The 22,148-nt window shown below is 44.6% G+C and overlaps 1 protein-coding gene across 2 annotated transcripts; it reads left to right on the forward strand.

Annotated features, from left to right (window-relative positions):
• Nucleotides 1–6,084: 6,084 nt before the first annotated feature.
• NICOL1 (NELL2 interacting cell ontogeny regulator 1) lies at nucleotides 6,085–19,517 on the forward strand. 2 transcript variants are annotated; one of them, XM_009471171.2, is made up of 4 exons: nucleotides 6,085–6,192; nucleotides 6,370–6,527; nucleotides 13,231–13,319; nucleotides 17,236–19,517. In XM_009471171.2, exons 2-4 carry the CDS (start codon nucleotides 6,395–6,397, stop codon nucleotides 17,299–17,301), a joined length of 288 nt encoding a protein of 95 aa, XP_009469446.2. In that variant the 5' UTR covers nucleotides 6,085–6,192; nucleotides 6,370–6,394; the 3' UTR covers nucleotides 17,302–19,517. The 2 variants fall into 2 exon arrangements, with proteins under 2 accessions (XP_009469446.2, XP_087594055.1); XM_087737929.1 differs by having other exon boundaries at nucleotides 6,171–6,254.
• Nucleotides 19,518–22,148: the final 2,631 nt, after the last annotated feature.

Raw genomic sequence — 22,148 nt, forward strand, 5'->3', positions numbered from 1 at the left:
GCAGCCACATCCCTGTTTTGCGGTGTCACGTGGACTTTGTTGGGACAGCTGCAGTGTCTCAAAGCCTCGTAGTCTAACCAAGGTTCAGCTTGTGGTTGGATTCTTGAAGGGTTTTCCAGGAAGCTCTAAGATGGGGAACTCGTCAAGCAATGATGCCAAGAACAAATTTGTCTTTCATGAGGGAGACTCTTTTTCCCCACCAAACCTCTGACTTAGTGTTTAAAGAAGACACTGAGGCATCAAGCAAAGGTGAATCATTATCTCATGGGAAGAGGGACAAGCTAAGTATAGGGTGCTTTAATTTTCAGTCCTTCTCAGGGCCCGAGATGGCTGTCAGAAAAAAAGACAATACAATTTATTCTGTTTATGGGCTGAAACATCTACAGTGCACCAGCCTCTCACCTCTCAATTCATCTGCAAGACTGTGAAGTAATTATTTAAAGGAGGATTAAGAAGCTGTGGGCCCTGGCAGCTGCCCTGCTGCCAAATGTCTCTGGATTCCTTTATCAGTGACCCATCCCAAAATGGGAATGTTCTCTAGCCATCACACTTGCTTAGATCAGAAAAACATTGCCTTTGCCCTGATAACTGAGGAAGGAGAAATAGTTAGTCTGAATTCCAGATGCTGCGTTAAGGGTAATGCATTTCTCCCAGGGGTGTCTGTGTTTATGCTGGAATTACAACACAGAGAGCTGGGAAGTGACTGCCTGGGAAGCAAAATGATTCTCATAATCACAGAATCACGACAAACAGGAAGGGGAAGGTATCCATAAGAAATCACCTAGTCCATCCCTGGGCCAACTGTCCCAATGCCATTCCCAAATGATGTCTAATTTATACCTACATGCTTACATAGCCCCCTGTCTTTCACAGGCAATCCACCCCAGTGCCATCCCTATTATTCAGAAGTTTTCCAGGGGCTTTGGTGGTGCCTCCTTGATACAATTTAAACCTCTGGTTATTTCTGCTGCTGTTGGTGTGTCTGCTAGTTGCTAGTATTGCGGTGACCAAACCAGATGCAGTACTACATCTCAGACCTTCTGCTGAAGGGAGTCTAAGCTCTTGCACTTTTTTTTTTATATCCCAGTATAATTGCATTTTTTTGGCAATGATAGAATATTGTAGACTGATTTCAGCTCGTGACTCCCTAGCTCCACCATAGAAGTGCCACTTAACCTGCTGTTCCCCATTCTAAATATGAGCTGTTGATTATTCCTGATGAAGTGTAGCACCTTGTTATCATCCCTATCAAATTTTATTCTGTTTTAGACCCTTTTTTCCAAATTGTCTGTATGATTTAGAATGCTAGTCCTCTTGCCCAGCATTGCTTATAACCTCCCAGGCTGATGTTGCATCTTAAATAACCACTTTGCTTATTCATTATCCAGCTGACTAATGAAATGCTGAATAACCCTCGATGGAAGTGAGTCTCTGCAGACCCCATGTGATATATCTTTCCGTGGTGATGGTGACCCATTGCTAACTCTCAGCAGTGACCCAGCCAGTTTTGCTGGCCTCGGAGCAGTTTCCTTCATTTGCTTCTGACAATGCTGTGTGACACAGAATCAGAAATCTTCCTGAAGTTGATTAAATTTGGCTTTTCCCTACCTGCAAGGCCTGTTACCATGTCACAGAAGGAAACTAAACTGGTTTGACTTGATTCTTGACAAATACCTCTTACTTGTAACTCCACTTCTTGTTTTCCAAATGCTTCCAAACTTTGGTGGGATTTTTGCTTCTAAAACATTCCCAGGGATGGACAGTGAATTGGTTTGTGTGCCATTTTCCAGTTTATCTTCCCCCTTTTAAAGGTAGTCATTGCATTTACTCTTTGCCATGGCTGGTATAACTCACATCTTCCCTGAGCTCTCAGCAACAATTGCTGATGGTGGTTGCTTTAGTTTCTTCTTTAAATATCCTGAGGTAGGTCTGGTGATAGCCCTGAGTAAAAAGAGAGCTCTAGGCAGATTGAAACCCAGAAAAGTGACCTGGCACAAACTTACACGCATATGTAACCAAAGCAAATTTCTGCTAAATGTTCTTACCTAAGACATGTTCACTGGTATTAGTTGTGTTAGCCTCCTGCTCGCTAGTTCACCTTATTTTGGTTGGTAGATAAAATAGACACTAAGTCCTGTATCACTTTCTAGGCATCAACTTGATTAACTTTCCCCTTCTGCTGAATACAGAACAACCTCTTCACTTGGTTTTTGTCTTCCTTACTCCCCATGTGTTTAAAGAATGCTTTCTTGCTATTCTTCATGTTTCTCACTATTTGCATCTGGTTTTGCTTCTTGGCCTTTCTGGGGTTATGCCTGTATTCTCTTGCCACTCTATTATTCAAGTAATAGTAACCAGACACAGATTCTTCTGTCTCTGTGCTTTCTTCTTCCGTTTCAGTTCAACAAAGGGCTTCTGGCCATGTTAGCAGGCAATGATTTAGCACTTCATATTAGACTGGGATTAACCACCCTATTTGCTATGTGTACCATGACTATAATAATGGAGTTCTAAAATCAGAACCTTTGCCTGCACCTTCCTTTTATGCACACATATTTAACTCAGGCCTTTAATATTACTGATTTTAACTAGGCATATACATTTTCTTCCGCCAAGGAAAAGATGTAACTTTCAATACCTGTAACACTTAGGCATCAATAAGAGATTTTCTGAGGGAGCTACCAGATGTCTATCCTCACAAATCATCTTCCCAATAAATGTCTGGATGTTTCTGATTATTTTGGAGGAAACTCTTCTTTTGTTAGCAAATGATGATTAGGTATGGATTCTCTGTGGAAAAAGAAAATGAAGTATAAGTATTTCCGACAGCCTTCTGGGATTCACTATGACATGCTTCAGACAGCAAATGGACTCCTATGAATCTCTTGGAATTTTCTCATCCTTCAAAGTAAATCTAGTACTGGTATCCCTTAGTCATAGTGGTAGGCAATAGTGAATGTAATTGCAAAGCAAGTCATGCAAGTGCTTTCATGCTTCTCTCTTCTTCAGCTTTGCTGGAGGTGAGAGAACAACACAGATTTCTGGAAGTTTTCCATGTAGATTGGCTTGTGTTCCCTGTGAATTGAGAACTGCATCTTGGACCACACAGTTCTGTTAGCAAGAGGAGCTGGGAGCTTTTTTCATGCTTCTTAAAGACCATGGCATTTGACGCAAAAACTGGCCTGACTCTGCAAGTGCAATGTTTGATTGTTTTACATTGGCACCAAACAATTAAAAAAAAAAAAGGACATTATTTTAAGCTTAGTAGTGTGCTGTAACACAGAAATAACTCCTTCCACCCCATTCGATGGTGAATAGAGAAGGCCCTACTGCAGATCCACCCCACTGTCACAAGTGGGAGCGGGTTCAATGGTGGTGTACTGTCTGGATGGCAGTAGTCCAATTCAGCGAAGACTCCCTCTGTGGTACTATCACAGTGTTAAGTCTGAATAGTGGGTGGCTGAGCAGTCTGAAACCAAGACAAAGACACTCCATCCTCTCACAGAGAAGCTTTATTGGATGCATATGCAACTATGCAAAACTTTGCTGTGACACCTCTGCTATGAGGAAAGGCTGAGAGAGTTGGGGTTGTTCAGCCTGGAGAAGAGAAGGCTCTGGGGAGACCTTATTGAGGCCTTTCAATACTTGAAGGGGGCCTATAAGAAAGATGGGGACCGACTTTTTAGCAGGGCCAATAGCAACAGGACAAGGGGTAATGGTTTTAAATTAAAGGAGGGTAGATTCAGACTGGATATAAGGAAGACATTTTTGACAATGAGAGTGGTGAAACACTGGAACGGGTTGCCCAGAGAGGCGGTAGATGCCCCATCCCTGGAAACACTTGAGGTCAGGTTGGACGGGGCTCTGAGCACCCTGATGTAGTTGAAGGTGTCCCTGCCCATTGCAGGGGGGTTGGACTAGATGGCCTTTAAAGGTCACTTCCAGCCCAAATTCTATGATTCTGTGATTCTGTGATATATAGACCCTAATAACAAGATATCACCAAAGCATGTGTAGGCATCCTTGGAGTCTTGGCATCCTGGGAATGACATAATTCAGAATGTGCAGCTTCTCTTTATTCCAAATTTTCCCAAGGTCTCTGCTCTGGTCCCCTTTTATACTTTCTGCGTTTGTTTTAGATGGGTAACACCTCTGCTGACTTCTGTGGTTGCCCTTCATCCCTGAGATGTCAAATTCCTTTCCTTACCTCATTGTGGGTTGTACTGCTTGTTCTACCTACCTACTGAAAAGACCAAGCAATTATGAAAAAGATTTTACAAAATAGTTACAATTTTAGAAAAGACTATATTGATACCTTGAAAAAATATTAAAACAAACAGTGCTTTCCACCTTATCAAAGGTTATTGCATCTGTAGGCAATTCCTTTCTGTCCTTTTCTTGAAGCTCATGTATGAAAAGTATGAAATGGCCGTGGGACCATAATGAAGGTATGCGCAAGAAACACATATGCCAGGGTGAATGGAAGTGTAAGGTTTGGATTTTGTGCCAGGATTTCCATTTGGTGTTATTTAAAACTGCAGATCAGGGCTAGACTATGTGACCAGCCCTAGATGAGCATATAGTCAAACTGTGCAATGTTGTTCCATTATATCCTGGCTCTTACGGAGCTGCTCCTTTAACAGGCATCTGAGGCCTGTGGAGAGACAAACAAACAATGTTAAACTGGGCCATCTCACACAACCTCACTTCAGGCAGCCAACTTCAGAGCTTGGATTAGGAGTCTCAGCTTCTCATAAAGTCAGTGGAGCCATTTTGGTGCACACGTGTGCCCTGACTCACCTTATGAAGACACCATTGACTGAGACCTTCATTTGGACCTTCCACGCAAGGGAAGTTGAGTTTCAGTTGCACTTTGGGCTAAAAGTTTGCTCCACATGTCATCCCTGTAGGAATTGCTTCCACTCCTCTCAGCTGCTCCCCTGCAAAGTCCTCCTCTCTTGCATGCATGACGTGATTCCACTTTGCCAGAAAGCGATCAGAAGCCTGGACTCCTCTGAGATGACTTTGAAACTAACCTGGTCCAAAAGCATAAGCATTGAAATGAGGGATGTGAGAGGTAATGCTGAGGAAGCCACAGGAACAAGTACAACAGAAGCAGAGTACATTGCTGGTGAGAGTCCCTAGGGCTGAAGAAAGCTAGGGATAAATTTTGTCTCAGCCCAGGAGGGCTGATGCCTCCACAGCCTAGAGGGTTAGTTATTCTGTATGGACCAGAAAGGCTGGAGCCTGCTCCCTGATCCCTGGTGAGAGGAGGTGGAACATCCTCCCCAGAGAGAAGGACAAAGCCATGAATTGAACAGGTATGTTGCAAGATGGGTCCTTAACCACACTCTGGGGCAAACAGGTATTGAGAGCCTCTCTCGCTCTTTTCCAAAAGGTATCACCTCCACTTGCTGAATGCTTGATTTCAGCCAGGTCCTTACGGAGATCTCCTATCCAGGAGGGCTCATGCTTGAGCTTTGTCAGGACACAGCCTATTAGCAAAACCCCAGATCAAGAGTTGAGCTTGAAGTGAGCATCCTTAAACTTTTGCGGTGCATAGGTTTTGGCTGGGCTGTTTTCATGGTTACCTGTTGTGCAGGATCCATATTCCTGGCTGGTTCATGTGCCAATGTTGCTGTTGTCCATAAGGCTTCGTTTTCAGTGTAGTTAAATGAAGCCTGTAAATGGAGCCTGCCCTGGAGGCTGGGGCACCATCAGCAGGCCCTGCATCTTTATTTTTCCAAGCAAACTTTTGAGTTTTCATCTCATTTGAACCTCCCAGAACAAAATCTCGCTTTAAGTGAGTTACAGCTAAAGCAAGGGATGGGAGCTGCATATTTCAGCACAGTCCCTTTGGGAATAAAAGCAACAAACACAAAAATTGCCTAAGACCCTCTCCTGTGGGTGGCAGCAGCCAGTGTTCACCAAGGGGAGGACATGGCCTTCAAGGAGCAGAGGCAGAGGAGTCGTCCAGCAGCGACCATCCACCACATTGTGGTCCCTTTAAATCTTCTTCTCCACTTGGCAGCTCCAATTTTTCAGTGTTGCTATAGCAAATCTCCATGGCAATGGCCCTAATCAGGGAAGGGGGGATGCAGGGGGGACGCATGCTCAGAGTGGCTGCTGGAGCCTCGCCTGCTCGCTACAGCTGCTCCAAGGGTCTGGCACACAGGCGAAGAGAAAGATCAGGTACTTGGCAAACTGGTCCTTGGGGTGCGTCGCAAGGCCGTGGCGTGTCACTGCGGTGATGTGTGCGTGGGGGTTTGCGTGTACATGTGGGTCTGTGCTTATCACGTCTCGTCCACTCCTTTGTGGGGAGCGTGCTGGGAGCAAACTGCTGATTCTCACTATTTCTCCTTGTTTCAGGCAGGGAAGAAAGCTTGAATTATTGATGAGAGTAATGGCGTTGCCGTCTGTCTGGAGCGTGATGCGTGTGGCGATCCCGTTCATCTCGGTGGTTGGCCTGCTGAGCGTGAGGCTTGTGGGGGCCAGCCAGGACTCCGGGAGTGTCATTCCTGCAGAAAGTATGTACCTGCTGTGCGCACTCATGCCCTCCCGCTGCACCGCGTCCTGCTTCGTTTCCTCCACTTAACCCACAGCAGCCACACAGATCTCAAGCTCCAGGGGGAGACTGCATTGCCTTATTAGCGAGGGAGTAACGATGAATTTGTAACAAGTCAGCAAAGCACATGAAAACAGTGCTTATAAAACCAGCAAGCAAGCAAACGATTCGTAGTTATTTAGGAAAAAATACTAACTGCTTGGAGCTCGCTTTAAAGCTCTTTGGTCATAGATCTTTTAGATCTGCTTCTCGAGAGTTTCGTTTCCAGATTTGCCACAATACATATGACCTCCTTGCTAGTCTGGATATTCTTAGAAGAAAATTTGTGTTCATTTCTGCTAGGGTGTTACATTTTGCTTGTGTTAGTATTTGGTTGGAACAATAGGTCAAGTTCAACTTTCTTCTAACTACTATAGATTGACCCAGGGGAAGCTGACTTAGTGTATTCGTAAAACATATATAGATTTCTGAAATCCTGCTGCTATTCTGCAAACCTAAAAAATAAATAAATATGAAAAACCGGCTTGAGCACACCGTGGAGCTGGGAACTCTTGAATTCAGATCACAGCTCTATATTAGCTTCCCCTGTCATTTTGAGCAAGTCTCTAGTTAAACTTTCTCAGCTCCAAAATGAGGCAATTGTTCAAAGATATCAGGGGATGGAGTAAATGTTCTCAGGGTGTTTTGATGACAGCAAGTGGGAAGTAGCCACTCATTAGAAACTTGTGAAGTAGCCACTCATTAGAAACTTTAAACATCCTCTGGGAGAAAAAAAAAAAAAAGGAAGGTAATTGCATGCAAGCCAATCCCTAGTTCTTAGTCATGCTTACTTTGTGTCACAGCTATCTTTTTACATTACTACCAAAATATTTAATACAAGACCTGATTTAGTCGCTGCATTTTATTCTGCTATCATTCCATTACTAGTTTTCAAATACACCAAAGTGTATTTGTCTCTACAGGACTTAAATGCTGAATTCCCTTCTTTTTCCATTCTCTTCTTTTTTTATTAGTGCTAAGTTGTGGTCTGTTCTAAAACAGACCTCATCTCTATTTTGTGTGTCTGTTTTCTAGGCATTAATTTACTTTAATAAGTTTTGTGGCAAGTAGTCCATTTTGTGTCCTCAAGGAGAAAATCGTGTTTGAAAAATAAATTATATGTGCCCTTTGTGTCTATGTTAGCAGAGGCAAGTCATAACATTTTTTGGAAAAAGTATATGGTGATTCCTTGTTCTGCTTGTGTGGTGGAAACTCCCATTTAATCTGTAGAACAAAACTCTTGGCCAGGGTCTCTGACCCCAATCTCAAGGAGTTATCTCATGGTTTTGATATCCAGGACACTAAGTCCCCTGAAGAGCCCTTGAGGAAGATTCCTTGTCTTGTCTTACTCCCGCATGTGAGAGTGAGGAATGAAGGGCAGATCAGAGTGTTTCTGTGGCCGGTATTTCTGCAGAGACACGCTGCTCTGTCCTGAGTAATGGAGGCTGGTAGCACTGCTACGAATGCATAACAGTATTTATGTCTGAGGCCAGGCCAGGAGGAAGACTCTCAGCTGATCATGAATTATAAATTGTTTCGTGCTGCTGCAGAGACAGAGTTTTAAAGCAACAAGGAACTCGGGATGCTCCTAATCAGCCACTTGCTGAGAGTGCTGCATAACTGCTAAGTGATCCAGGTACTTTCCTTTTCCCACCATGGCTCTTCCTGATAGCTAACCTGTGGAACTCCTCCCTTAGGACACCGTGGATGCTAAAAGTTTACATGGGATTGCAGAACTGATTGGGTAAATTCAAGGAAAAAAATCTTAGAAAGGGCTGTTAGATACAGCAGCAGTTCTTCTGGCTCAGGAGCTGCCTCAGCGTATTCCTGAGCCCGGGGAGGGTCTTCGGGGACACATCCCTCCATACTTGCCCTGTTCTTGCGCTCTTCCATGGGCATCCATTGTTGGCCGTGAAGGTCACATCTATAACCAGTGCCCGTGGATGTTCCCTGGCATGGGCACACGACTGTACTAGTAACCTGCTAGGATGGTCCCTGGCACACTTTTGTCCATGACAGGAGGCTGTTCACCTATCTGGAAGACAGAGTTTACTGTTCCAGAGATGAGCTGGACCATGCCAGCTGCTCTCAAAGCTTGGGAATGCTCCTAGACACATTTAATGTCCTACAAGAGGTGTAGCTTATAGGAGAGAGAACATTGGGCTGGGCAGACCTTTGATATGATCTAGTACAGACATTCCTGCATCTTTTCCTGCTTGACATCAGCTCCACTGGTTATTTCTCATCAAGGAGCTGATCTTCCTGGGCACTGACCCATTTTGGGGGCAGTGCTTAAGGCCATACTGTCAGCCCAGGTAAAATGGTGGCTGTGTGATCCTGGATGACCCAGGGAGAAAAAGGGGGCCGACAGGGATATATAATGTACATGGACCATACTAAGTGTCCTTCTGCAGGGCAGACCAGTCTGGTGCTCGATGCTTTTCTCTGTTCCCAGGTGTGCGACATGGAACTGGGAACGTGCCTTTAGCAGGAACAATCCCTCATGGACTACACAGCACGACAGCCTCTCTCTCCCACTTGGTGGGAGAAACGTGTCCCTCCTGCAGCACCACGAGCAGGAGAGGGGCAGCAATGCTCTCGTGCAAGCGTGGGAGGTGCAGGAGTCACAGGAGAGAAGCGTGAGAGTGAGTCAGAGTTCTTAGCCTTGCAGACAGATCCTGCCCTGTGTGTGGCACCAATATCTGGCTTGGGGTACCGTCACCTGCTCTCCACTTGGCATACTTTCTGCCAGCCAGAGAGCCAGGCCCAGCTTTTTATGAATAATGCTAATTAGCAGTGATTAATCATGTCCTTATACTTTATACACAGCACTTTGCATATGCAAAAGACTGTTCAAGTATGAAGTGGTGTTACTAATGTTTGCAGATTATTTTCTTTAAAGTTCAGTGCAATCCACTAAAAAAAAAATCGAGTAATTATTTCCCCAACCTCCCATTGCATTTATAGCCCAGATCACCCACTGTGAAAGCTGAAAAGTGGAACTTGAAGAACAGAAGCTGGTCAGTCTGTTTTCATTAGCCAAGGTGCATAAAATACAAAGAGTAAACACCATGTGCGTGCGAAGAAAAGTAAATTAGACTTCCATGGTGCTTTCAGTTCCAGTTTTTCACCAAGAAGAATCCAAGAAGCATATTTTAAGCTCTCCTCCCCCACTTCTCCCCAAACACACAAAGACACACACAGTCTTTGTGCTGACAGGACCCATTTAAAGAATTATAGCTGACTCTTGATAATTCTCATTATGTTAATCCACAAACCTGTTAAGTCTTCCTATGAATGATAGTCTGTTCCCAGCTGTCAGCAAGGAATTAATAGCACTCTGCTGTACTTCGCTATGCTGTGACTTAAGGTTTGATTTCATGATTGCTTTAAGCCGATGTAAGCCTATGCTGCCTCTGCCCTTCTCTTCCCCATAACGTGGCCTCCTGTCCTTGCCCTGTTTTGTGTTCTGGCCTCAGAACTTGGGCATTCAGGATCTGATCTGGAGAAAAAAAATCAGCGATCCAGCTGACCGAGCAACTGCATGGCCACTCCTGCTGTGAGCAAGCTAAGGTGTGGGAACACATAGCCAAGGACAGAAAGCAGGGTGGGATTGCTCCTATTGGAAATACAGCACGTATTTAGATTTGTTTAAAACCTCTGTGAAAACAGACCCTTAGACATCACGACTTTGGGGAAATGTCCACGGGCACCCTACTGAAAACATTGTGAGCATAAAGAGAGTCAGTTAGATAGGCCAGTTTACCAGCCCAGCTCTTCAGTCTGGAAAGGAGACACCGAGGCAGGGAATGATGGAGAGCAGCAAAGTCATAAGTGGGACAAAGATGGTGAATATTTAATAAATGTCTCTTCCAGAGCAAAAATTAGAGGCAGGAAATGAAAGCAGCAGATGTTAACTTCAGAGCAGACAGGAGTGGTATTTTGTTCACACAGTGAATAGCTGAGCTGGGGAACGCATTGCCACAGGATGCTGCAGATGCCAAAAGTTTACGTGGATTCAGGAAGCAACAGGGCAAATTAATGTGAGAAAAATTCATGGAGGGCTTATCAGATGTAGAAACACCAGCCAGACTCAGGATATCCTCCAGCCTCTTGGTAGGCTAGAAGAACGTTGCTGGAGGCTTATTCTTACATCTTCCTTAGGTATCTGCTATTGGCTACTGCGAGAGGCTGGCTAGTGTAATAGATTAAAAGCCTGGCTAGAGACAGGACTTGGGCAGCTCTGCTGGTAAAAGTCTGACTGTAGCTATAGGCTTTCCAGGTAGTGGGATATCGCCCCTATTTTATTTGGGGAACTGCATGCAAGGTGCTCTGTGCTAGTGCAAGATGCTTGGCAGAGAGATCAGCGCTGCCCTGGTTCAGTCCCCAAAGTGCTGAGCAGATGCATGCTCTGCAGGGCTACACGGGTGGAAGTGTTTATAGCCAGCCACCTCCCCAGCTGCTCGCCACCTCCTCCCAGGTACAGCTGTCCTCTCCTCTGCCGGTGGAGCTGCTTCAGTGAGTCCTCTCTGCGCCGCTGGAAGTCAAAATGATGCGTCCCATCCTGGGATGTAGCTGGTCGGAGGAATCACACGAGCTCTCCCACTGCCAGTGCTGCAGGGCTGCTGGCTCCCAGCGAGCAGGGGTGCTAACCTGGCCCCGAGAGAGCTGTGCCTGGGGAAGGACGCTCCACCAAGGAGGACAGCCCAGGAAACCATATTAGAGAGTGAATATCCAATTGTGTGGTGGAACTGGCTGCATCTGCACTGTGGCTTTGAAGAGCAGTGCCGTGTGGGAAGCTTCGCACTTGCTGATCCTGCACAGGCAGGTGTCCTCCGTGCAACCACCATGTTCCTGCAGAAGCTGCTTTGACGTCAGGGCAGCTGCTTTCACAGGGGTGGCAGAAGTAACCACTTGGCATGGTTGTGCCGTTCCACTAGTACCTCCCTGTCCGCATAGGAGCACGTGGCTGCCCTAAATACCAGTGAATGGTCCCACACAGCCATGGCCTTCATGAGGGCCTGGAAAGACTTCCTGGGTGGCAAGCAGTGATTGACTATGGAATTCATGGCTCTCCTAACAGATGCTTTCTCCACACTGCCAGAGCAGGAGACATTAATTTATGACCCATAGTTTGTTTTTTCTCCAAGTTCTGATTTTGAGAACACCTCAGTGACAAGCACTTCAGGGTATGCAGCACTTCACTGAGGTGGAGCCGGGGCAGGTGCTTTCTGAGAAGACCACAGCAAGGGGAGGGAGCAGGCCAAGTGAGTGATGGATTTGCTGACAGCAGACTGAGGATGCAGATTCTTTCTAAGGGCTCTGCTCCATGATCTGAAGTGAAAACAATCAAATGGTTGAAATACTGAAAACAGGAGGGGGTTGAGTATCTTTAAAATGTTCTCAAAACCATCCTGTTGCTAGTCCTCTCAGGCCTGGAGAGGATCTTGAGTGATGCTGTTCTTACAGAGGTGGGGACTTTGCATCTCCCTGTATCCCTGGAATTAAATTCCTGGCTTGATCCCTGGGTCTCCCTGAGATGTGAGCTGCCTGGAGGGGAGATGGAGGAGGATGGGTGGGAGCGAAACACCTCCTGAACAAGTCAAAGCCCCGAAAAGCCTTGCTGGGGACCGAGGAGCACTCTGGCTGCTCCCCTCCATCAGGCCCAACTCAGAAGTGCCTGTTGGCAGGAGGGTGCCAGGCACGAGGTGCTGCATGGCAGCTCTCTGGCTCCGGGCAGCTCCCCAGCTATCTCAGCAGCAGCTTTCCACCCTCTTTGCTGTGTCACTGCAGCACAAGTGGCTGCCTGCGGACAAGGATTTCAGCACTCCCCCCAGCATGGGGGCTCTGTGATCAATGTAAAGTGTCCTCTCTCCCCATTCCCCCCATATCTCCTCCGGCATCTGCAACTTCTTTTTCTGAAAACCCACACTTCACTAACTCTGTGACTGAATGAAGGGGCCTGAAATTAGTGCAGGGTGAATCCTGGCAGAGCAGAAATGCCCAGGTCCATAAGTGAGCCATTTCAGTTGTTGTCAGGTCCCTTCCTCCTCCTCTTCTCCGCCTTTTCCCTGCCCTGCCCCTCTGTGCGCACACACGGGCACCAGCTGCAGAGCCAGTGGGATGCTTTGCATTCCTGGCAGAGAAAAAATACAGCAGCAGGTGAAAGGAAGCAAATACAGATCTGGCACTGTCCCTTGCCAAGCTGCTCTGTAAGAGCTCCTGTAAAAACAGACCTGCCCGTCTGACTTCTGAACCACTGCAAACTGCTATTTTCAGTGCATCAGTTGAGAATTAACCCATGTCTGAGAAGTTTTGAGGTTTTCCATTTTAAGGGGAGAGGCCGGGGGCTGAAGGCACACAGCACCAGGCAGAATCAGGCCTGGGCTATGTTCAGAAAAGCACACACAGCAAAATGCTCTTGTGGTTTTGCTGGTCCTTACACATTTGCACGAGGATAGATACAGCCCTGTCCGCAGGCAGCCCTGACTTTGTACACATGGGGATGCAGGTGCCCGGTAAAATGGGTTTTCTCCTGGCATTGCAACGTCTCTGGGTATCCCCTCAGTACGGCCACCCTCCAGATTTCCTGCTGTGACAGTGATGTCTTCTGTACCTTTTTCCAGGTCGTCCCTGTGTTGACTGCCATGCGTTTGAGTTCATGCAGAGGGCGTTGCAGGATTTAAAGAAGACGGCATATAATCTAGACACGCGGGTATGTGTTTCTATAGAAATGCTTTTACTTAGCCTTTATCTCCAAGTGGCCAGGTCTGCCTGTCTGCGTACAGCAGACATGACATCTCTGCTGACTCACTTCCATTTCAGCAAATAGGATTGTACCAAGTACAGATTATTTTTCACAGGCTGGAGAGAGTCATTGAAGATCATCTAGTGAGACTTCTTGCATAACAGGCTAAGGAATTACCCCAGACAGTCCCTGCATCAAACAGAGAAGGAAAGAAGATGTATGAAGGAGAGAAGAACAAGAAAGATGATTTACTCTTTATCTCACACCATTGCTTCCGAGCTGTGGACTGACTGTTCGCTGGGCAGGAACAGAAAGCAAATGACAGAGCAGGAAGGCGGCAGGCAGGGCTGGCAGAGAGGAAAGGGAAACACCTATATTCCTTGCTCATGGATCGATACTCCGTGAAAAAGGGGGAAGCACATTTGCTCAGGTAGTTATCACAGCACACAGGGCATTTTGCAACTTCACATGCTCGTCTTGTGCTGCAGAGATCCCAATGAACAAAAAATGAGGGTGTGTTAAATGCCCTGATTTTAGCAATGCGTACATAGGTGGGTTCATAAATGTGCACAAACACTGAGCGGGGTAGGGCTTACCACAGTGGTTCCCATGCTGTCTGAAGTTTGCAAGAGGCAGGAGGTCTCTCACCTCTACTAAAGCCCCCCCATGTATGTCTTGTCCTACCTCTCCTTCCCTAACAGCTCCCTTAACACTGGCAACGTGACAATAAAGCAACTTGCGGTGAGTGAAACCAGTTCGCAGCCACATCTCCCTGTTCCTTTAGGCACTCACTCGGTACCTTTGACCAGTGCCATCTCTGTCGGTAGGTGAGAAGGGCTCCGTGTTCCTCTAAAGTCACGCTCCGCTCAAATTGTCATTCACAGCAGAGTCAACCAAAGAGATGTAAATCAATTATGTGTCTCAAACTATAACACAGAAGGGCAATTACGTTGCTTTGCCTTTGGTTTCTCGTGACCTTGGGCAATCATGTAGGGCCCCACACAATAAGGTTGGAGTGACTTTAGCTTTCTCGAGCTATCAATAGCAAACTGATTAGGGCAGAACTCTGAGTGCAGTACAGGTTACATTGCAAAACTTTCCCATGCACTAGCGTAATACTAAATAACTGTTAAGTGGTAGACTGTGAATAGAGAGGCTTTACCTCCAGCAGCTGTGCTGGGCTGTTCTGGTGCATAGCGGGGTTTCACCTGTTTGGATTAGGTTCAGCTGAAATGTTTTGCACCTACGCATGCCGCAGCAAGACCACGTGCAATCGCAGCTGTGTTGGTTCTTACACTGTCACCAGGCTTTACATGGGAAGTGCAAGGAGGTACTAGATTTCTGTCTAAGCTGCACTGGGAAGATTTTTTTGAATGCAATAGAGGCAGCACAATTCCTTAATCCCATTTACAGAGATATTCAGACATATCTGTGTTGGCTATTCTATTTGGAGGGTGGCGTGAGAATACAACCCCATCAGAGAGCAATGCTGTCTTGTAAGAGGTGAAGCAGAATAAAAAGGGAGAAGCTGATCCCAGAGCACTGCAAGATAAGCTTCTGTTTCTTTGAGGACCTGGACAGGCCTGAGATGCCAAGGCACTAATTCAGACAGCTCTCAGTATTACAGGACAAGGGGCATAGGGACAGTGCATCACCAAAACAAACGTAACCAGTTATCTGGAACATCACCCACCCTTTGACAACTGTGAGAGTTTGATACTACCAGTAAAGAAAGGATATATTGCTGTCCATCTTTTCCAGCCTTTGGATTGAGACTCCAAAGGCATTTCTGGAAGAGATGCTTTAGTTAAATACAAATCATTGAATGATGCAGAGATACTAAAGTGAAATGCAGTGGCCAGGGCCCTACGAATGGCACACTGTGGCCTTCTATTCTCTGAAAGGTACAGCCTCCATATCCTTACTTAAACGCTGGTGCTTGGCTTGTGCTGACCAACTATAATTTCTCAAGTTTTACACACAAATAACTTCATTCAACAACTCCTGCGTCTTGAAAATTGTTGTAACAAGGGCAAGCCCCACGCGGGACCGTTCCTATCAGGGACTTCCTAAGCCAATGCCAACAGGGCCGCAATTAATTTTTGTAATTGATGTTTCTCTTTCATAGTCATTCAGTTTACACTTGAGTTCTCCCAGAGCTGCTCTTCCTGCCTGTAAATAGTTACGAGTGATGCCTAGGCAGGGTTTGTGGCACCAGTGACAGCTTGTTGGCATTACGGTGAAATCCAGTAAGCCTGTTTGATGTTAAGATGATTCTGTGATTTCTACTGGGCTCCCAACAATGAGATCATTCAGTCATCCAGGATTGCATTGTACAAGCGAGGAGCAGTGTTTAATAATGCCTGCCATTGCACTAAGCCGATAAGTGAAAGCAGACAAGGAAAGTGAACAAGTCCTCTTTAATGCAAAGGTGGATGTCAAAATTTGAGTTGAAAAGGACAGAGAGCTGCGGAGGGGAGGGAAAAGCAGTTCTGAAACAGCTTTTCCCTGCAGAAGATTGCAGTCCGAGAACAAGATATGAGTAGTAGAGAGTGGGAACTACTGGGGACAGAGGTGCTGCTGGCCAAGTAAGGCAGAGCTTGCTGGAGCAGGTCCCCAGGTAGAAGTGCCCAGCTACTCGTTTGGAAACTGTGCATGTTTGTTAATTAGCCCTTTGCTGTCTCTAATTTGTCAAGAGGCATCATGTCAGAGGAACACCAGCAGGCTGAAGACCTTGCTATTTCACAGAGCTTTTAGATAATTTGTTAACAAGCGGTTTTCGACCTTTACTGTTTTTTTTCCAGTGCAAATGGGAAACCCATTCATAGTGAATTTAAGCCTGGTAACTTTTTTTCCCCTCAAGAAACTCTTCAAAGTCAGTCTACAAACTACTTAAGGGACCACAGACCACAGGGTGAAAACCACAAGATGTGCTCAGGAAGAAGTTTCTCTTCAGTCACCATTGCACTTGCTAATGTGATTTGCTTGCACCAACAATTTTATTTTGAGTCTTGCAAGAGACTCAGCTTTTGAAATGATGGTGCCATTTGAGAAATTCACCCTTTGTTTCTCAAAGAGTGAGACCAGGACCCACAAAAGATTTAAGTTATTTGATCACAATTAAATAAATGATACTTAAATATCTTTGAGGGTCTGAAGTTAATTTTTTTTCCTGGATGCAGAGAAAAAAAGGTTGGAAATGCTTTTCCACTAAGACGCTCCAAAAACAAGAGCAAGTAATTTTAAATGATGTATATAGGGAATGGGTTTTAGGCTTTTGATGGAGTTCTGGGGCCATGGCTCCAAATAGAGTTGATAATAAGGCAACTGTCAGTAAATTAACTCAGGTTAAAATAGGAGCCACAAACTCAAGTCTAGATCTGCCCTGACAAATTATGCGTTTCAGACAACAAGGTTAGACTGACAGCTGGGTTGAACTCAGACTTATTCTAGAGAAACAGCAGTGTAACTGAGAGCACAACTGGCTCCTCAGCACATGCTATCTGGCACAATTAAATTATACAGCACTGAAGACATCGTCAACAGGAAGCCATCGATCACTGCGAAGGAATTAAGAGCAGTGCAGTTGAAAGAGGAATTTTTCTCAGCATTTATAAAGGACGCTTTAATAACTTTGACAGCCTACTCCCTAGAAGTTAACTGTGAAAATGAAAACATTTAAACTCTAAAAATACTCTCCATGCGTCTCGGTTCTGAATATACTTATTTCATCACTTTTTCTGGATGAAAACCAGCACTAATAATGATGATTTTTCACTCAGCAAAGCACCTTGAATACAGCTGTGCGGAGGGATTAGGTCTAATCAATTATATACTCTTCTAAAGTGATATATTCAGTTCTTTGATTTCATGTTTTTTGCAGACAGAAACCCTCCTCCTGAGAGCGGAAAAGAGAGGCCTGTGTGATTGCTTTCGTGCAATACACTGAAATGAGCACTGGGATTTGGCCAATGGACATTTATTAATTTCTAAAATGCTGTTCAATAAATTACAAGAAGATACAGAGTGCAAGGTGTGCCACATAGCAAGGAAAACAATTTTTATCCAAACAGGTACAGCTCAGTGAGATAATTTTTGCTTTGATGTGTTTTATCATTACTGTATGTGATATTGAATCTGCTGAAATGTCAACAGAAGAAATAGTGCCAAAGTCTCGCTCATGGGTTTTATGTAAGGATAGCATCTCACTTTTCTGGTATTTCAAGCCAAAAATTGTCCTTGGACTCTCAAGCCAACCCCTCACCACATCTGAATTGCCGTAGATCTGTGAAAGTAGGTGAAGTCAAATTCTTTTATTTATTTATAGTCGAATGTGTCCCTAACATGAAAAGGAAGCTACTTTGCAATGATGCATAGCTAAACATTTACAAACAAGCAGTCATGGCTTTATATAGAAATTAATAGTTGTCACTGACTGCTTGGCAGTCCAAGGAAGGTATTTGTTCCCAATTGTATCAAGAGTCCAGTGCACAGCACACACAGTAATCTGTATCACAATTTTGTTTTCTTAGAGCCACACAGTAGCTGTGATCCTTTTGGAGAGATTTATTAAGTATCTAATGTGATCAGTAACGTTTGTAATCACATGAATGCTGCCTGGCAATTGAACTGATTGCATCTGCCAAAATCTTCTGGAGAAGTGTCTTTCATTAAGCAAATCACATACTGGATTGAACCACTCGAACTGGCCTCTACAGAGAGTTTTGGCAGAGAGCCTACAAAACGCCTGCGTGCCCAGGAGTCTCTGGCAAACTGTATTTTGAGAAATATTTAAGTTCTACCAAAACGGTCCATAGCTCTTGCATGGACTTTGCACTCTGTAGTGGCGAGTTACAGTGCTGATACTATTAATATTCCTGCTGCAGTCAGTGTGAGACAAGAGAGAAGAAAACAATTTAGGCAGTGTAGTAGTAGTAGTAGACAAGATTGCACCGTGTTACTCTTTGAAAAAGAATAGCAAATCCTTTCTCGTTGTTTTGCTTTTTTCCTTTGTTTTGGGGAGGAGATAAGAAAATGGCCCCAGTGGAAAGTTCTTGTAGATAATAATAGATTTTTCATAGGGCTTAAAATGTCATCTCCAAAGTATAATTAATAGAGATTTGTATATCAGCTAGAGCACCTCTGTACAGGCTAGAAACTTTTATTCAAACAAGAGTATGGGAGCAGTATCAACAACAGTGGTTTTCAAAGTAATTTTACCAACTTTTATCACCATGGCTGTCTTCCCATACGTGGCTGATATTTTGCTTCTCTCCCATTTTATCTACCACATTAAGCACAGGGTGTTGGGGAACTGTGACCCGCTGCCAACTTACTGTTTTGTGTGCAGTCATACTCAATAACACAAAGGAGTGGATTACCATATACTCTGCCAAAGTTGTTTGAAAGGCATGTGGTTCTCAGCAAGGAAAAGCTTCCTTGCACCTGCATTTCAAGTAGGAAATTTGCTTTGTCCTTTGTAGTATTCTAGAAAACCCCTTTATAGGTCATCAGGACCGAGTCTGTATAAAAGAGAAGCAGCATGACACAGCAACACATTGCTTCTACTAGCATTACACTCCACTGTAGCACTGGTGACTGGCTGATGGGAAGCAACAGAGGTTCTTACCATAGACCATATTTTGTTTTACAGATAAAACAATAGGTTTAACACAACTCCTTTGCAAAATACCAGCCTTAGGTTACTTTACTCCCACTTAGATTTGAACCAAAAAGTAACACACAGATGTTGAGTTGGCTTTTTGCAGGAGATGATAGATAGATAGATAGATGGAGTTCCAGCACTGAACCTGTGAATTTTCCAGCACAGCTCACCTTTTCAGGGAGCAGCATGTCTATGGTTTTGTACTGCTCTTGTGCATGCTTATTCTGCTGGTACCTTAAAGAATCTTGCAAAGTCCCGTTAGCAAGCGCTGGTTTTTCGGCTGTGTTTTTATTTAGAAAAATGGTTGCTCACAGTTGAGTTTTGATATACGCAGCTTGTTACAATAAAAAGGTGGAATGAATGACAATTGGGTGTTCTCTGACTCCCAAAGGGATCAGAGTGACACTGCAACTTTACGGTTGTGATGGCAGTGATTATTCTGTATGTGCTCCTCTTTCTCTATAATACAATACAATAAAAGGGCAAGATGCATTATAGTATTTGGTGTGCTTTGTTACTGATTTGAAAAATGATAGTGCTTATGCATTAATAAATATCTGGTCTTTAATTAGGTGGAAAATCCACAGAGAAAAAATGCTATTTTGAATAAGAAAATAAAGAAATCTTGTATTTGGGCTAAATTTATGAATGTATGCTTATTTGCTGAAGTATAAAATTTAACTCACTCTTATTTGAGATTAAAAGTACTGTAATGATTTTTGTGAGCCTTTTTAAGGACCCCATACTCTGTACTTGGCTATCATAAAGCTCCTTATAATTGCTGAATGGCATGAAGAAAAAAAATGTGCTAGGTAGTTTTAATTTATTATTGCTCATGAAGTTAATTTAAATTCAGAAGCCCCTTGAGTCTCCACTTACTAAAAGAAACGGGATATTTTTCAAAAGGATTTAATTGCAGGAGGCCTTAAAGCAGAAAGTCTGTTTTCCCACATAACACTTCCAGTACCGTTTTGCTGTGGAGCCAAGGCACTGCTCATGACCTTTTGATACCAAGCCGTGTCTTCTTTTCTTTTGGTGCAGTGCTGCTGCAGGTAGCCCTGGGCACATGGCATCTGTACACAAGGTGGAGTGGAAGTGGTAGGCTGTAAAGATGCAGAGCCAAGTCCTCCCTCTAAGAGAAATGGTATAATCCTGTTAGCATGGTGCTGTCTCTGGGTAGGCAAGGTGATGGATAAATCCTGGTACTGATCTCCATGTCTCCAGAGCTTCTCATACCTGAGCTAATGCCTTCTTTGGGTGTGATTCTCTATGTATTCTAAGTCAGTAATTTTGAGCTGAGTCTCAGGACAACTCTCTGAAGACATATCTCTGGATTTCATTCTGAAAAATGGGAACACGATTTATCTTGCTTGTAATGAAGATTCCTGTTAGGTAACATCAAAGCTAAGTAGTATTATTGCTAGCTGAATCTGGCTAGTGTATGGGCTGATGTTCCTTGCCCATATTTTTGTGCGCAGTACTCTGAAAGCCCCATGGAATACCCTCTCCAGATGGAAATCTCATATTTAGAAATCAGTTACATCTTTGTACACAGAACTAGTCTGTAGGTAACTCCCGGGTGATCTGAGCATCCAATATACGTTCCCTGTTTTCTAAGCAATAGTTATAAAGTGTGTAGGGAGTTCCCATAAGGGTGGCCATGCGGTTTCTGCGCCCCCTCCTTCACCTGGCCCAGGCTGGTACCCAGAGACAAGACCTCCTCCTGTAGCAGCGGGACTTGTGGAGGGGGCTGATGCTGGCGGTTTGCTACCAGAAGACAGAACTCACCCTGCTGAGAGAAGGCACTTGCTGTGCTGAGGGAGGCTAACAGGAATTCCAGTTTAGTTCAAAGGTAATTGAAAAGAAGAAAGGCTCTGAGGTTGTTGTGCCTTTCTCGAGGCAGAGAAGCACAAAGGATGTTTTTTCTTTGGAACTGGCACAAGGCAAAAAATTTGCCTTTGCCTCTCTTGGCAGACAGGAAAGAAGACCCCCCTTGCCTAAAACAATGTTCTGCTTAGTCCTTCCCTGGCCAGGACTCAGGGAGTGAGAGAAAAGGGGAGCAAGTGTGGAGGGCAAAAGAGATACCTGCCTTCTGCAGCCTGGACGAGTTCCTGGCAAATCAGTGCTCCTGACCGACAAACCAGAGCTGCAGCCGCCCAAGGATTTATATGCTGTGCATGGTGAGCAGAGGCTGCAATCATTTTGAATGAGGGCAGTGCTGCAGATAGAGCCAGCACAGCGGTATCAGGAACAGGATTTGAAATGGGGTTACAGAGATGTTGTGCGCACTGATGCAAAAGAGGGGATTATTTTCCCCACTCTCATCAAGCATGGCATGTGAATTTTCCAAGCTTTCCAGAACCTGCTTTGAGAGCTGTGCAATGAAATGCAGATGGAAGAGGTGGTTGTGAATAATCCCTGTGCTCCTCAGCTGGAGCTGTACAGAACATGCAAAGTCTCAGGGAGGCTTTGTGCTGTGCTTGTTCCCAAAGAAAATACGGAAGAGCTGGAAACATCTTTTGCAAACTGGTACTCACTGATTTGAAAACTAAGGGGAAACTAATTTGCAGATGCTTTTACTAGCCAAGGAGAAAGGCAGCACTCACTTAAAGAGTGTTCTTGGCAGCAAAAGTTAAATAGAGGTGGAAAACTAATATTAGTTGCAAATATATATATGTATGTATAATATGTATACAATATTTAGCCTCATTTTTGCTCCAGTAAACATTTTGAATAATTTCTGGAAGCGATGGATGAAGCAGGATGGGTCTGTCTGCTAAACTTCTGAAAAGACACCGCGATTTTCCCATTTCTGATTCCGGCTCTGCCTTGAACAGGCCTTGTGGCTCTGTTCAGAACATGCACTCAGCGTCTCTGCATCTCCACACGGGCAAAGGAAGGAAAGAATTTCCCCCCTTATGCTCATGATAATTTGTTGACTGCTGGAGAAGAATCCCACACTAGAAGGGTCTTTGGTCTAACCCAATGTGGACAAGCCTATGTGCTTATGTTATGTTCTCTATGTACATGGCTAGAAAAGAAGTTGAAGTTATTAGCTTCCTTCCCTGAACTCCATAGGGAAGGAATAAGAAACACAAGCAGGCTGTTAGAAAACCACTTCATTATTCTCA

The sequence above is a fragment of the Nipponia nippon genome, unplaced genomic scaffold (assembly GCF_047370975.1).
Source record: "Nipponia nippon isolate SJK-2023a ecotype South Korea unplaced genomic scaffold, ASM4737097v1 scaffold_6, whole genome shotgun sequence".
Lineage (NCBI taxonomy): Eukaryota > Metazoa > Chordata > Aves > Pelecaniformes > Threskiornithidae > Nipponia > Nipponia nippon.

Excerpts from the sequence above, each read along its gene's own strand:
- NICOL1 (XM_009471171.2), top strand. The coding sequence starts at position 6,395 with ATGAGAGTAATGGCGTTGCCGTCTGTCTGGAGCGTGATGCGTGTGGCG. Across the intron at positions 6,528-13,230 it reads GAGTGTCATTCCTGCAGAAA|GTCGTCCCTGTGTTGACTGC; the intron begins GTATGTACCTGC and ends ACCTTTTTCCAG. Across the intron at positions 13,320-17,235 it reads CATATAATCTAGACACGCGG|ACAGAAACCCTCCTCCTGAG; the intron begins GTATGTGTTTCT and ends TGTTTTTTGCAG.